The sequence below is a fragment of the Macrobrachium rosenbergii genome, chromosome 27 (genome assembly GCF_040412425.1).
Source record: "Macrobrachium rosenbergii isolate ZJJX-2024 chromosome 27, ASM4041242v1, whole genome shotgun sequence".
In the NCBI taxonomy this organism is placed as follows: domain Eukaryota; kingdom Metazoa; phylum Arthropoda; class Malacostraca; order Decapoda; family Palaemonidae; genus Macrobrachium; species Macrobrachium rosenbergii.
The window spans coordinates 15,628,335-15,643,885 of record NC_089767.1 but is presented as its reverse complement, the minus strand read 5'-3'; the positions used below and the strand labels follow the sequence as shown (position 1 = coordinate 15,643,885).

At 45.3% G+C, this 15,551-nt stretch overlaps 1 protein-coding gene across 2 annotated transcripts in view; it reads left to right on the top strand.

Moving 5' to 3' along the window:
- The window catches only part of LOC136853428 (uncharacterized), a 125,766-nt gene that overhangs the window by 31,922 nt on the left and 78,293 nt on the right, over nucleotides 1-15,551 (top strand). Inside the window, exon 2 of one of the 2 annotated variants that reach the window (XM_067128980.1) lies at nucleotides 558-644. The exons of the other annotated variant lie outside the window; for it this stretch is intronic. Within the exon in view, the coding sequence (XP_066985081.1) occupies nucleotides 558-644 (87 nt within the window). The remainder of the gene's footprint in view (nucleotides 1-557; nucleotides 645-15,551) is intronic. 2 annotated transcript variants of the gene reach the window in all.

The following is a 15,551-nucleotide window of genomic DNA, read 5'->3' as shown; positions in this document are numbered from 1 at the left end:
TCTCTTTAGCCCTTTTGGTAATGAATGAATGATGAAATAAAAGAAGTTAATTATTATCAGTAAATCTTAGCTTCACAGATGAAAGTACTGTTGGACAATTTCTATAAGAATTAGAGTACAGTATTTGTATTTCATATTTTGTTGGTCGATTAAAGGTAAAGGGGGTCTGAAGAATCCCTGGTGGATTAGAAAAATTCACATTTTAGTCAGTGTGTTATTGTTACCAGTGCTTGCTTGGGGAAGTACAGTATAGTGCATACTTGAATCAGTGCTTGCTTGGTAAAGAGTAGCATTAACTTGAATGGAACATCACCAGAATATTGGTGGTTCCAGTAGTTTAAATGCCCAACATTCTTGTCTCATAAAATTTACCACTTATTTTCCATTCATTTCCCTTCCAGATAAAATAATGTTACGTATGAGTTATATGTCTCACTATGTGCAAGGTTCCATTTAAATAGACACCAAAATTTTCAAAACTTTCATGTGCGAACATGGAAGTAATTTTTAAACTTTAATACTGTAATTTAGACATTGAACAAAACATCTTTTCCCAGGGCCACCAAACTAGCTGCACTTAAATGCCTGAAAGACTTGGATGCTCTCAATCCTTTTCCTGAACCCAAAAGACCTACTATATCAAAGTAAGTGCATGGTTGCTCTCTCATTATATTATTTGTTCATGAAACTTACCTGTCAGATATATATATAGCTGTATTCTCCGAAGTCCGACAGAATTCACAAAACTTACGACACACGCAGTGGGGAGTCCAGGTGGTTAGTACCCATTCCGCCGCTGGGAGGCGGATATCAGGAACCATTCCCATTTTCTATTCAGATTTTCTCTGTCGCCGGTGTTGTCAACACCTGTTGTCTGCACCTCCGTCATAGGATTTGCTTTTTTGCTTAAGTATCTGATTGTCTTTTGGTATTTTGACTTTGGATCGGTAGATCGGCATACGCTTTTTTGACTTTTCTTTGGTTTTGAATTAGACTATCATTATGTCTGGGTCTAGCTCTGCTAGTTACCGTGTGTGTGTGATGTCTGAGTGTAAGGTGAGGTTGCCGAAAGCTGCGGTTGACCCTCACACTGTATGTTCTAACTGTAGGAAGCATATATGCATGTTGAATGATAGGTGTGATGAATGTGCTTCTTTGTCTGAAAATGAATGGAGAGCGTATGATAAATATGTGAGGAAGTTGGGCGTGATCGACTGAGGAGGTCTTCCTCCAGGAGTGCTTCTCTTTGCTTGAAGTGTTGATGTCGGCCCTAACTCCCCTGTACCTTTAGAACCTAACCCTGTGGTTTTGTCTCCAGCCCCTGAGATCGTGCCAGTGGAGACTAATATGCTTTCCGCCATGATGGAATCGATTCGTGCATTAGAATCTAAGGTGTCAGCTCTCCAAGAAAAGTGTTGTGAAGTGACTAGTGCCCCCAGTGTAGTGGAGGGGGCGTCAGACCGGCCCCATCATGCCTCTAGGCCTGGACCTCTGCTGGACTCCCAGGACTCAGGAGAGAGCATGTCGAAAGCCGAAGGAGGGTGACGGGGAACCCCACCGGTCTAGCGTTCCCTTCGGCAGGTCCTGAAGACGTTTCCCAGGCTGCCCAGGCGCGAGCTCGTGCTCGTGTCCTGAAGGACTGCTTCTCGTCTTCTGACACGTCCTCCCCACGCAGGGGTTGGAACCGTCAGGTAGACTCTCGCCCTCTTAAGAGAAGCTTTAGGGGAGGGAGGACGCTTCACGCCCTCTCTCTCCTACTCTGTGCTCCTCGCCAGAGTTTGTGGATCGTTCCCCCTGCAAAAGAAGTACAGGACGTCATCCCGAAGAAGACGTGTTTGAGCGCCCAAGTCGCTCCAGAGACAGAGCTCTCCCTCCTCAAGAGAAGAGGATTAGGACGTCCCCTCGTCCCTCTTCCTCCAGGTTACGTAATTCTCCAGAGAGAGAGGCGTCACCAACGAGGACCCTTATTGCCTCCATGCAGCAGCAACTCTCCTCATTCATTGCAGAGAGAGAGTCCAGGTCCCGTACTCGTCGGAAGGATGTTAGACTTCCAGTGAAGAGATCTAGGCGTTCTCCTTCTCCTGCTCCTCGTTCGTCACCTTCGTCTGCTTCGCCTGCTCGTCGTGGAAGGAACTCTAGACTCTCGTCCCCGGAGGGTGTTGAGGAGGACCGTCTTGACGTCACCCCAGGACGTCCTCCTCTCCCTTCTCGTTCTAGACGTCACGTTCACCTTTTTGTTGATGACGCCGTCAGGCTCCCATGCGTGGCGCTCTAAGGGACGATCCTGGACGTTCGTCATGCTGCCAGACGTGGCGCTCTAAGGGGACGATCCTGACGTTCGTCATGCTGCCAGACGTGACGCTCGATTGGACGCTCAAGAAGCTCGTCATGCTGCCAGACGTGACGCCCCGATAGACGTTCATGACTCCCTTCAAGACGCTCCACCTGCCGTTGCTGTCGTCTCTCGTGTGGTTCCTGGTTCTCCTGCTGCTTTGCACGCCAGTTCCTCTTCCAAGCAGAGGTCCCTGCGGCGTGTTCCTCTCCAACTTCTCTCTGCACTTCCCGCCCGATGTTGGAGATAGACTCAGGTCTCGGAGTCTGAAGAAGAGATTGAAGGATCAGTCCTCATCGTCGGACTACCAGATTCTCGTCAAGCTTTTGAAGGAATTGTTTTCCGACAAGTTTCTGCCGGCAGTACCTCTCTCTCCTCCTTCTCAACTGACTTCGACTAAGTCTAGGAAAGCCCGGGATTTCTGAAGATGACTAAATCGCTTTCCACTAAGCGGGCCTTCAAGAAAGTCCATTTGTGGATGGACTCCCGCAAAGCTCAAGGAAAGTCTTCTTTCGCCCTTCCCCCTTCAAGGCTCTCGGTAAAGCGGCGATGTGGTATGAGACCGGAGAAGACTTAGGCTTACGTCTTCCTTCCTCATCTAAGGGAGACTTCGCCTCTCTCGTTGATTCGAGTAGGAGGTCTCATCTGTCGACGGCCAAGGTTCCTGGACTCTTACGGAGATGGACCATCTTTTGAAGGGCCTTTTCAAGACGCTAGAAGTTTTCAACTTCCTTGACTGGTGCCTTGGAGCTTTGGACCTTAAGTCGCGGAGTCAGGACTCGATCTCCTTGTCGGACCTTTCGAGCATCTTGTCTTGCATGGACAAGGCGGTCCGAGATGGTTCTGACGAATTGGCCTCGCACTTTGCGACTGGAGTGCTCAAGAAGAGGTCACTCTTCTGCGGTTTCGCCACGAAGTCCGTCTCCTTGGCACAGAAAGGAGAACTGTTGTTTGCTCCCCTTTCTAGTCATCTTTTCCCGGCTTCGATGGTAAAGGACATCGCTGCAAGCTTACTAGAGAAGACCACACAGGACCTGTTGGCACAGTCATCGGCGCCCTGCGGTTCCCGTGACCTCGACGACGCGTCAACCCGTCAGCAGTCACCCAAGATGAAGAAGCCCTTTCGTGCGGATCATCTTCAAAGCCTTCTTCCCGAGGAAAGAACCTCTAGAGAGGAAAAGCCCTTGCTAGAGGTAGGGGCAAGAAGTGATGTGATTCTCCTCCAGATACCGGTGGGTGCCAGGCTTCTTGCGTTTGCGAGGCCTGGAAAGTGAGAGGGGCAGACAGTTGGTCCCTTTCGGTTTTAGAGAAAGGATACAAGATCCTTTCCTTTCTCCCCCTCCCTTAAGCCTTTCGCCCTTGGACCTCTCTCCGTCGTAAATACGGTCCAGAGAAACAAGAGATCCTGTACGACCTGCTGCGGCAAATGCTCGTCAAGAGAGCAGTAGAACAGGTCTTAGACCTGGATTCCCGGGCTTCTACAACAGGCTGTTCCTGGTCCCGAAACAGTCAGGAAGTTGGAGACCTGTGCTGGATGTCAGCAGCCTGAACCGCTTCGTCGTGAAAGAAACTTTCAAGATGGAGACGGCTCAGTCTGTTCTAGGAGCCTTAAGACCAGGGGATTGGATGGTATCCCTCGACCTTCAGAGGACGCGTACTTCCACGTACCGATACATCCTCAGTCAAGGAAGTTCCTGAGGTTCGTCTTGAAGGGAAAGGTGTATCAATTCAGAGCTCTTTGCTTTGGCCTGTCCACAGCTCCCATGATTTTCACCATCATCATGAGGAATGTAGCAAGGTGGCTGCATCTGACAGGCGACGTGTGTCGCTCTACTTGGACGACTGGCTGATTCGAAAGCGTCATCGAGGAGAGGTGTCTGGAGGATCTACAAGCAACTTTGAACCTGACGAAAGAACTCGGCCTGCTGGTCAACTTCGAAAAGTCACACCTGACCCCAACACAGTCCATCGTGTATCTGGGGATTCAGATGGACTCAGTGGCTTTTCGGGCTTTTCCGTCCCCGGAATGTCAACAGCTGTGCTACGGAAAAGTCCTAGCCTTCCTAGGGAAAGAAACATGTTCGGTGAGGGAGTGGATGAGTCTGCTGGGGACCATTTCCTCACTGGAAAAGTTTGTTTCCCTAGGGAGACTACATCTCAGGCCTCTTCAGTTCTTCCTGCAAGACAACTGGGAAGACAAGGAAAATCTCGAGTTGTCTCTCAAACTTTCCCTTGAGGTGAAGGAGCATCTCAGGTGGTGGTTGGATCCTCGAGGCTTTCAGAAGGCGTGTCCCTCAGCCTTCCGAACCCCGACCTAGTGTTGTTCTCCGACGCGTCAATGTCGGGGTGGGGAGCAACATTGGGGAAGAGAGAAGTGTCAGGCACCTGGAGAGGGGAACAGGTGACCTGGCATATCAATATGAAAGAATTAGGGGCGATTCTTCTAGCCCTTCGATTCTTCGAAGATCAAGTGTCCGGTCGCACAGTCCAGGTAAACGCGGACAATACCACAGCTCTAGCTTACCTGAAAAAGCAGGAGGCACTCATTCTCGTTCCCTGTTCGTCCTTGCGAAAGAGATCCTGTTGTGGGCGAGTTCCAGGAACGTTACGATCCTGACGAGGTTTGTAGTAGGCGTTCAGAACGTGAGAGCGGACCTGCTAAGTCGTCGTCATCAACTGCTCCCGACAGAGTGGACTCTGAACCAGGAGGTGTGTCAAAAACTGTGGGGTTTATGGGGTCGACCCTTAGTAGACCTGTTTGCAACATCGAAGAACAACAGGCTTCCGCTCTACTGCTCTCCTGTCCTGGATCCAGGAGCAGTATCAATAGACGCCCTTCTTTGGGACTGGTCTCGTCTGGACCTATACGCTTTCCCTCCCTTCAAGATCCTGGGAGAAGTGGTCAGGAAGTTAGCGTCGTCGCAAGACACAAGGATGACTCTGATCGCTCCGTATTGGCCTTACAAGGAGTGGTTCCCGGAGGTAATGTCGCTACTGGTAGACTTTCCGAGGGTGTTGCCTCTTCGTCCAGATCTACTCAGACAGCCCCACTTCGAACGATACCATCAAAACCTCTCCGCTCTCGGTCTGACTGCGTTCAGACTATCGAAATGCTGGCGAGAGCGAGAGGTTTTTAAAGCAGGTGGCAAGAGCGATCGCGAGCCAGGAGAACATCTTCGATCGCGGTTTACCAGTCGAAGTGGGCCGTATTTCGACAGTGGTGTAAACGCAGAGGATTTCCTCTTCCTCGACCACTGTGAGCCAGATTGCAGACTTCCTTCTTTTTCTTAGGGAAGTTCCGAAGCTGGCAGTCTCCACTATTAAGGGATATAAGAGTATGTTGTCGGCGGTCTTTCGGCACAGAGGAATAGATATCGCCAACAATACGGACCTGCATGACCTCATTAGGTCGTTCGAGACGACTAAGGTGCATCAGTATTTGGTTCCATCTTGGAATTTGGACGTAGTTCTTAAGTTCCTGATGCAAAGCCCCTTTGAACCCCCTTCATGCTGCTTCTTTGAGGACGTAACAAAGAAGACGTTATTTTTAGTTGCTCTCGCTACTGCAAAGAGAATCAGTGAGATTCATGCAATATCCAAGTTAATTGGTTTTAAAGGATACGATGCGGTGTGCTCTCTTCAACCGTCGTTTCTTGCCAAGAATGAGAACCCGTCTCACCCTGGCCCAAGTCCTTTGAAATGAAAGGTTTGGCGGGTATTCTGGGTCAGGAACCAGAAAGATTGCTATGCCCTGTTCGGGCTCTAAAGTTCTACTTGGACAAGACAAAAGAGTCAAGAGGTCTTGCGGATAGGTTATGGTGCTCGGTGAGAAGACCTGGCGTCCCCATGTCAAAGAATGCGCTGGCTTTCTTCTTGAGGTCCACCATTCAAGAAGCGCATAAAAGTTGTCAGGAGAGTGACTTGAACTTTTGAAAGTTAAAGCGCATGAGGTTCGGGCTGTTGCAACGTCAGTAGCCTTTCAAAAGAACATGGCTCTGAACGATATTATGAATGCCACCTATTGGAGAAGTCATTCTGTGTTCGCCTCTCATTACCTAAAGGACGTAAGAACAGTGTATGAGTCTTGCTGTTCATTGGGACCTTACGTTTCGGCTGGTACGATCTTGGGGGAAGGAGGCAGTACCCATCCTATCCTGTAATGTATGGTTAGGAATAGTTTTTAAAAATTTTTGGTTGTGTTTTTATGGTTGTGGGGTAGACTGTGGGGCAGTCTTCCCTTTCCTTAGTTTTTAACTAGTCACGATGTTTGGTAGGCCAGGTGGTTATTTTTGTCTCTTTGCTTCCTTCTTGAGGGCTATGATCTGGTCACATAGTGGTCACGTCCCCATTGGCAGATCATCTGGAACTCTCCAACCATATAGGTCTCTACCTCGTTGGAAACTCCAGTAAAGCAGACGCAGACTTGGGTGACAGTAATCACGAAGTCAGCTATGCTAAAAGGTAAGGAACCAAGATGTGTAATCATCTACATTGTTTTGTTTCTCAATCCTATGCTGTCTCTGCCCACCTCCAATGGTGCGATTCAGCTATATATATATCTGACAGGTAAGTTTCATGAACAAAATGATATTTTAATGATAAAATAAGGTTTGTTCATACTTACCTGGCAGAGATATATATTCATAGTGCCCACCCTCCTCCCCTCAGGAGACAACGGCACTATGAAAATCTGAATAGAAAATGGGAATGGTTCCTGATATCCGCCTCCCAGCGGCGGGAATGGGTACTAACCACCTGGACTCCCCACTGCGTGTGTCGTGAAGTTTTGTGAATTCTGTCGGACTTCGGAGAATACAGCTATATATATATCTGCCAGGTAAGTATGAACAAACCTTATTTTATCATTAAAATATAATTTTAAAACATTTTTGGTTTGTCATTTGCTTTACTTGGAGGTGTTATTATAATTGCTATATACACCCTGTGCAGGCATCATGTAACACTCATAAATCTCTCTCTCTCTCTCTCTCTCTCTCTCTCTCTCTCTCTCTCTCTCTCTCTCTCTCTCTCTCTCTCTCTCTGTGAATGTGACATTTTATGTCAGTAGTCTATATACAGTAAACCCCTGTATTCACGTTCTCATGATTCGTGGACTCACCGATTCTCGGATTTCTGTTTGGAACATATATTCACATTATTCACGGAAAATTTACCCATTCGTGGTATTTTTCACTGAGAAATATTCACTAATTTGTGTATTTTCATATCAGTTTCATGACAAAATGCACTTTTTGTGATAAAACTATTGAAATACTCGGGTACCTAGTTAGTGCTTGAGTTACAATAATTCGATTTTGCGATGGGTTAAGCAATTAATACTGATACGACGGTATTTATAAAATATTTTTAAATTTCACGCAGGCGCAGCATACAAACAGGCAGCGAGAGAGACCAACTTCTTTTCCTTCATCTCTTTATCCTGTCTTCTAGTTAAAAAAGTAAAAGAGAATGATAAAAGTATTGTTGGTAATGTTATACTCTTGCGTAAATGCGTACAGCCATAAACAACCGAACAAGAAACTGTTGGTTTGCTTATAACCGAATCGGATAACAACAGCTGTTTTGCTTTTATTTCAACCATCGTATGGCAGTAAACAATGCTAATGACTATAAATTATCGAGCATTGGCAACATGGATGAAACTTGACCGTAGATAAAATTGGAGAGAAAGTACTTTAATCAAAACTACTGGGCATGAAAGAACACATATTACTGCTGTTTTCACGCCAATAAAAGGTAAATACGTAAAGCTCATATTATGATGAAATCAAGTGAAAAAAGCAAACGGAACCAAGATTTTTTTTTTTTTTTTTTTTTAACACACAAAAACATGCCCCCAAACAGCCAATGTCATCTATTAAAAAAGAAAATAGCTAAATTAATTTCTCAACGAGACGTATTTAAGTTATATTTCGACTTAGAAACACTTCGTATAACGAATAGTAACCTTGCTAACTAGAGTCAAGAAAAGTGCTCTGAACTGAGTTAAATATGGCAAAATAAACTTCCCATGTAATCAGTTTCCAGACCAAAACATTGAACTTCCCGCGTAATTGATTTCCAGATCAAAGCATTGATTGCTGTGATCGCAATTTATGATACAAAAGCAATATAAGAATACAGTGAACCCTCGTATTCCCGGGGGATGCGTCCCCCCCTTAAATAGCTAAAGTCTGTTGAATACTTAAAACCCCTCTAAAAACACTTAGAACTGCACATTTTAATAGTTTAAACACAGAAAAACCCTGTAAAAATACATATACCTGAGTATTTTAATAGTTTTATCACAAAAAGTGCATTTATTCATGAAAATTATATGAAAATACAGTAATTAGTGAATATTTCTCTGTGAAAAATACCGCAAATGGGCGAATTTTCCGTGAATAATGGCTAGATATGTTCCACAGAGAAACCCACGAATGTGTGAGTCCGTGAATCATGAGATCGCGAATACGGGCATTTACTGTATATACAATATTATTGGATACAGTGAAGTAAAGCATAACATTTTAAAAAATCCATGGAAAGATGCATACTGTATTTGTTATGTTGTTGTTTGTATAATACGATATTAATATGTAAATATAGAGTACAGTATAATGTTCGCTAGGCTACTGTATATGTATGTGATATACCATAGTGTAGGCTGAGCTAATTCTTGTTTGTTATTCAATTTCTCTTTGTATTGAATTATCATAAGTCATTCTGCAGGAACCTCCAGAATTAGCTGATATTAGTAATTACTATACCGTATACATATAGAGTATACTTTGTAGTGTAGGTTAGGCTACCACATTTGTATACAGTACATGGTACTGAATACCCTAGTGTAGGCTAGGCTATATTTGAGATATGCTTTTTCCAACAAACGATGTGTTTTTTGGAACCTAACCCCATCGTAAGTAGGATAATAACTTATAAGCATTTTTAGAGTTTTTGTGTGTTTGAGCTATAAAAATAGGCAGTTCTAAATTTTTTAGAAGAGTTTTAAGTATTCACGGAATTTAGCTATTTGCAGGGGGTGTGGTCGCATCCCCCGCAAATACGGGGGTTTACTGTACAAGTATCTCCATTTCATCCTTGGTACTCCATTTTTATTTAAGTAACTTACCCAGTAATTACATCGCTGTAGCTTTCTACTTGACAGCAGCTTGAATTTTCAAAATTCATGGCAATACTTTAATTCTTCTATCCTTGAAAAGTGCTTCTTTTTTTTTTTCTGCCGTCCTAGAGATCACACAGTTGTAGGAATGCAGCTTGGTTTTTGGAATTCATCTTGTTAGTTTCCCAATTCAGTGAAGTATTTTGAATTGATTAACTTTGGCACTAGTTTTTTGTTATTTAACAACTGATTTTATATAAGTAACTTACCCAGTAATTACATAGCTACGATTTTTACTTGAACGGCAGCTTAAATTTTGAAATTTGGGGTAGCAATTTTTTTTGTTTTTATGTAGGTGACAAAACTGCCTGCTTTTGGGGTAAGAGAGAGGAACAACAAAGCCAAAAGACCAATTTGTGTCTGCCGGTGGTATCGTTCACACATCATTGTGACTAAGCAGCTTGGTTTTGACAATTGTGTTTTCTTCCCATCCGGTGAAGTATTCTTTGTATGGTAGCCTTTCGGCATTTTTTTTTCTTGATTGGTTTTTGTTACTGATTATGACTTGTTAGCTAGTATGTCAGACACTAGCTCTTCCAGTATTGCAGGCTGCAAAACCTGGTTGATGAAAATTACACATGACTCTCATACCCTGTGCACAAATTTCAGAGGGCAAGTTTGTACCATTGATTTTACATGTGATGAATGCAGGGATTGGGACGAATGTAAATGGAAGACTCTGACGTCACATTTGAATAAATTAGAGAGAGATCGCAAGAGGAAGGTAGCTGCTAAAGCCAGTGAGAAATTAGCTAGTCAGACACTCCTAAATCTTACGATGTAGTTATTCCTGCTGTATCTCCTCCTGTCATTCCTGTTTCCCCTGTATCAGTATATACTCTTGAGACCACCTACTCCTGCTTCTGATTTTCATACTTCCGAGTTGATCTCTTCGCCAGCATGGAAAATAAATTCGAACAGAATTAATATGGTGGTAGGTATAGTGACCCAATTAGGGGCATCGATGCATGTCCTTATGGATAAGTTTGGCAAGAAAAGTGAAAGTGAAGTGTTAGTGGAGGAGGTGGCTGTTTGTCCCGCTAATTCTCGTAGGCATCAGTCACTGCCATTCTCCCCTTAACCAGGGAGGAGGCATACCATTAGCCCAAGAGAGGCCAGTGGGGTCTGCCGATGAGCGGTCGCCCCCTCGGACCAACCTGTTGCATCCCAGGTTGCATCAAGAGACAGCCTCTGGAAAGGCGTCTCGGACGTGCATCAGCTCGTCTAGTTCGGGAGATTCTTCATCATACCGCAGGCGTCAGTGGTGCTTTCCTGATGATTCTCGTCCCTTGAAGAGGCATTCTTCTTCCAAGGATCTAGCTCCTCGACTTCCCAGCAAAAGGTTGAGGGAGCCTCCTCTTAGTCCTCAACCCTCTTGCAGTAATTGGGGCAGCCCTGAATGTTTCTCCTCTCCTGGACACCAGGAACGAGCTTTGAGTCACTCCTCTTCATCTAAGAAGTGTCTTCTTTCTGATTCCAAGTGCCCAGCTTCTAGTGTACAATGAAGTTCTTTGTTTACATGCCCGGATTCAAGTGAGCGCCCAGTAGAATGCCTGTCTCAATTAATTGCCTTGATTCAGCTAAGCTTCCTGTAGTGCTTAAGCCTCCTGAAGCACCCAAGTACCCTGTAGCACCTGATTTCCCTGATGCTGCCGCTCGCGGTAGAGCTCCAACTCATCGTAAGGCATTGTCTCCTCCACTTGCTGTGCTGCCAGTGCTTCGGGGGGAACCAACCGGTGTTTTGATGTCGGCTTCTAAGCTTCAAGCGCCAGCTTAGTCTAGTTCGGCGACAAATTGTCAGTCCGCTTCAAATTTGGATCCAGCTTTAGCTCTGCTTCAGCGCAAGTCGGACAACATTTTGCAACTTCTTCACAGACCATCCACTGCTGAGGCACCTCCATTGGATGCCCCTTGTCTCTGGTTTCGTCTGAAGAAGAGGGTTTAGATCAACTCCCTACACGTCACTTCTGAAGTTTTTACTCCAGAATGTCTCCGAATTCTTCTCACCTGCAACTCCTTCGTCCCCAGCTTTGTCTTTCATGATGAGTAGTCAGCCTTCAGACACTGCTGGATTACCCAAGTTCGTTCTCTCATCCTTATCCAAGAAGGCCCATAGTGAAGTGAACTGGCTTTCCAAGAAGAGGGAACTGGGGAAGGCTTGCTTTAGTTTCCCTCCTTCTCGTCTTTCTAGGTCTCGCTACTTGTCGTATGTTCCTGGGGAAGCTCCTTCTCTGGGATTGGCTGCCTCCTCCCAGGGGGACTTCTCTGGTCTCATTGACGCAGGCCATAGATCCGCGCTACAATCAGTGAAGGTTTTCTTTTCGACACAAGATGGACCACCTCCTAAAAAGTCTTAAGACTTTTGAAGTATTAAGTTTCACAGACTGGTGTTTAGGTTTTCTCGCCAAGAAAGTTCAAGAGCCATTGCTTCCGCCTGATTACTCGTCGGAACCTCTGGGTTTTCTCTCCTGCATGGACAAAGCAGTCAGGGACATTTCACAGGAGATTGCTTCGCTTTACGCAGTGGGCGTGCTCAAGAAAAGGGAACTTTTGGGTTTCCTTTATGTCTAAAGGTGTTACTTTGTCCCAAAAGTCAGCGCTTTTATTTTTCCTGCTAGACAAACATCCTCTTTTCCTGCAGACAATCGTTAGCGAGATTGTTTCTAGCCTTCATAAGAAGTGACAGAGATTGGTCCGCAGTACCCACCAGGACTTTGTCTCCTCTGCTGTCCAGGCCCTTTTTGGGGGCCAGACAGAGATCTCATTGTAGGCCCAGAGAATCAGTTACACCCAGAGACATCAAGAAGTCATCATCTAAATCTTCAACCCGCAAGTGAGACCTCAGTCCTCCATGCCCCAGTGGGTGCGAGGCTCCTTGTCTTCTGGGAGAGATGGAGTTCAAGAGGGGCAGACAAGTAGGTAGTCAAAGTACTCAGGGAGGGTCATTCTATCCCCTTCAGGGAGAGGCCTTCCATGACCAACACTCCCGTCGCATTGACAGCCTACTCCGAGGGCTCAGAGAGGTATTCGGCCTTCTGAGAGGAGGTTTCGTCTTTCATCAGCAACAAGGCCATAGAATTAGTGAGGTTGATACGGTTTTACAATCGACTCTTCGTAGTGCCCAAGCCTTCAGGGGAATGGAGACCGGTGCTGGACATGAGTGCTTTGAATGCCTTCATAGAGAAGACAAAATTCAAAATGGAAAAAGGACAATCGGTTCTTGCTTCCGTCTCTCAGGGGGATTGGATGATCTACCTAGACATGCAATATTTTCATATCCCTATTCACAAGGATTCAAGGAAATACCTCAGGTTTGTCTTCAGGAACCAAGTTTATCAATTCAGAGCTCTTTGTTTCGGCCTCTCAGCTGCCCCACAAGTTTTTACGAGAGTACTCGCTCCCCTAGCAGGTTGGCTACATCTTGCAGGGGTAAAGATCCTACTTTATTTAGACAACTGGCTACTGTGCTCTCCCATGAAGGATCAATGCATGGAGGACTTACAGAAGATGATTTGCATGACTCAAGATTTAGGACTTTTGTTGAACCTACAGAAATCTCGACTAATTCCTGCTCAGAGAATTTTCTTTTTGGGGATTCTGATAGACTCTCCGAGTTTTCAGGCTTTGCCGTCCCCCAAGAGAGTGGAGGAATGTTTAAGGAAGGTGGACTTTCTTCTCGCCCCTCATTCATGCACTGCAACTCAGTGGATGAGTCTTTTAGGCACACTAGCCTCACTGGAGCAATTTGTCAGACTGGGGAGACTGCACATGAGGCCACTACAGTTTTACCTGAGAGCCTGCTGGGATCAGAAGGTACATCAAGATCTTCTCACTCCTTTCCTATCACAGCAGAAATAAAGGAGGGCTTGCTTTGGTGAAAGTCAGAAGAAAGATTGACAGAGGGGAAATCTCTTCTATAGTGAGCCCCGACCTATACTACTTCTCTGATGCGCTGGATCTGGGTTGGGGAGCGCTCAATGCCCCGAAGGGGAAACAGCTTTACATCAACTTACGAGAATTAAAAGTGATTCACCTGGGTCTCGGTTATTTTGCAACAGAAGTCTGCAACAAGACGGTCGCAGTGCATGCAGACAACACCAAAGCCTTGGCCTACATGAGACATCAAAGGGGAACGCATTCATTCTCCCTGTGCAAGATAGCAAGAGCTCTGTTGTGCTGGGCAGACCAGAACCAAACCCATCTAGTCACAAGGTTTATCCAAGGCAAATGCAATGTCCTGGCGGATGAACTAAGCCACCGGAATCAAGTCCTTCTGACAGAATGGACATTAGACAGTCGGGTGTGCTCCAACCTTTGGAGATTATGGGGACAACCGACCCCAGATTTATTTGCAACGTTTCGAAATCACCGTCTACCTCTCTTCTGCTCCCCTGTTCCGGACCCTCTCGTGTGGGCAACAGATGCAATGATTCAAGTTTGGTCGAATTTGGACCTTTACGCTTTTCCACCCTTCAGATTGATAAGGGAAGTTCTCAAGAAATTCCGCTCTCACAGCAATGCAAGGATGACTGGTGGCCCCCTTTTGGCCACAGAAAGAATGGTTCCCAGACCTTCTGGATCTCCTCGTAGACTCCCTGCTATTCTAAGTCTTCTCAGACAACTGCACTGCAGGATTTTCCATCAAGGCTTGTCCCCTGACAGGCTTTCAACAGTCAGTAGACTTGTCCAAGCGAAAGATTTTTCGCTATTGGCAGAGGAGGCTATTGCCAAATGTAGACATGCCTCTTCCAACAAGCTCTACCAGGCAAAGTGAAAGTTTTTTTAGGACCTGGTGCAGAAGAAACCAAGTTTCGTCTTATGAGACATCTACCCCTCAAATAGCTGATTTTCTTCTTTTCTTGACGACTTCTCTAGGAAGGTCTTCTTCCACAATAAAAGGCTACAGAGCAATGCTCAGCTCTGTTTCCCATCACAGAGGCCTCGACATTTATGCTAATCAGGATATTTCAGACCTAATTAAGTCTTTCAACACCACCAGATATAGAAAGGAGGAGAATTTCACTTGGAATCTAGATGTGGTACTTATGTGGTTATCAAGTGACTGCTTTGAACACATGCACTCTTCCTCTCTGCAGAATTTAACTAAGAAGACTATTTTCCTAGTAGCACTGGCCACTGCGAAGAGAGGAAGTGAAATTCAAGAGATTGACAGAAGGATCGGTATTTTGAACGGAGATGCGGTCTGTTCCTCTCTGTTAGGCTTTTGGCAAAGAACGAGAACCCTTCATACCTTTGGCCTTGTTCCTTCACAATTAAGAACCTCTCTGATATTTTAGGCACGGAAAAGGAAGAAAAATACTTTGCACGGTGAGAGCCTTCAGGTACTACCTGCACCAAACCGAGAAAATTTGAAGGCAGTTTTCTAATTTATGGTGCTCAGTCAAAAATCCCTCTAGACCCTTATCTAAGAATGCTATTTCCTTCTTTTTGAGGAACTTTATTATCGAATCTCTCTCCCAAGTGGAAGAAAATGATTTGAAAATCATGAAAGTGAAAGCTCATGAGGTTAGGGCAGTTGCTTCATTAGTAGCTTTCAAGCACAATCTTTCCTTCTCCTCCATTCTTCAAGCAACGTATTGGAGAAGCAAGTTGGTGTTTGCAATGCACTATCTGCGGGATGTGGAAACTATTTATGAAAACTGCAGTACCCTAGGACCGATATCCGTGGCTGGCATAGTGACAGGTGAGGAAGTGTAGGAAGTACCCTTTCCTATGTATTTAGCTCTTCACCTTGTTCATGGTGTCGAGTTCTGGGGAAGCCTGGAGGGTACAGCAGTGGAGTGCCCACCAGTTTTTTAGTGTTGGGTAGTGGTTATGTCAATTTTTATGGTGTAGGTGATTCTATTACTAGTTTTTGTGGTTTTTGGTACTACGCCCTGGGCAGGGGCAATGATCTGAGCTTTGTTGACCTTCGATATTCTCCTTCGTCACAAAGTTCGTGCTGTATGTTCTGTTGGCCTTCGGAGCATTCCTTCGCCACAGAATAGCCCACTTCTGTAGAGACAACTCTGACTA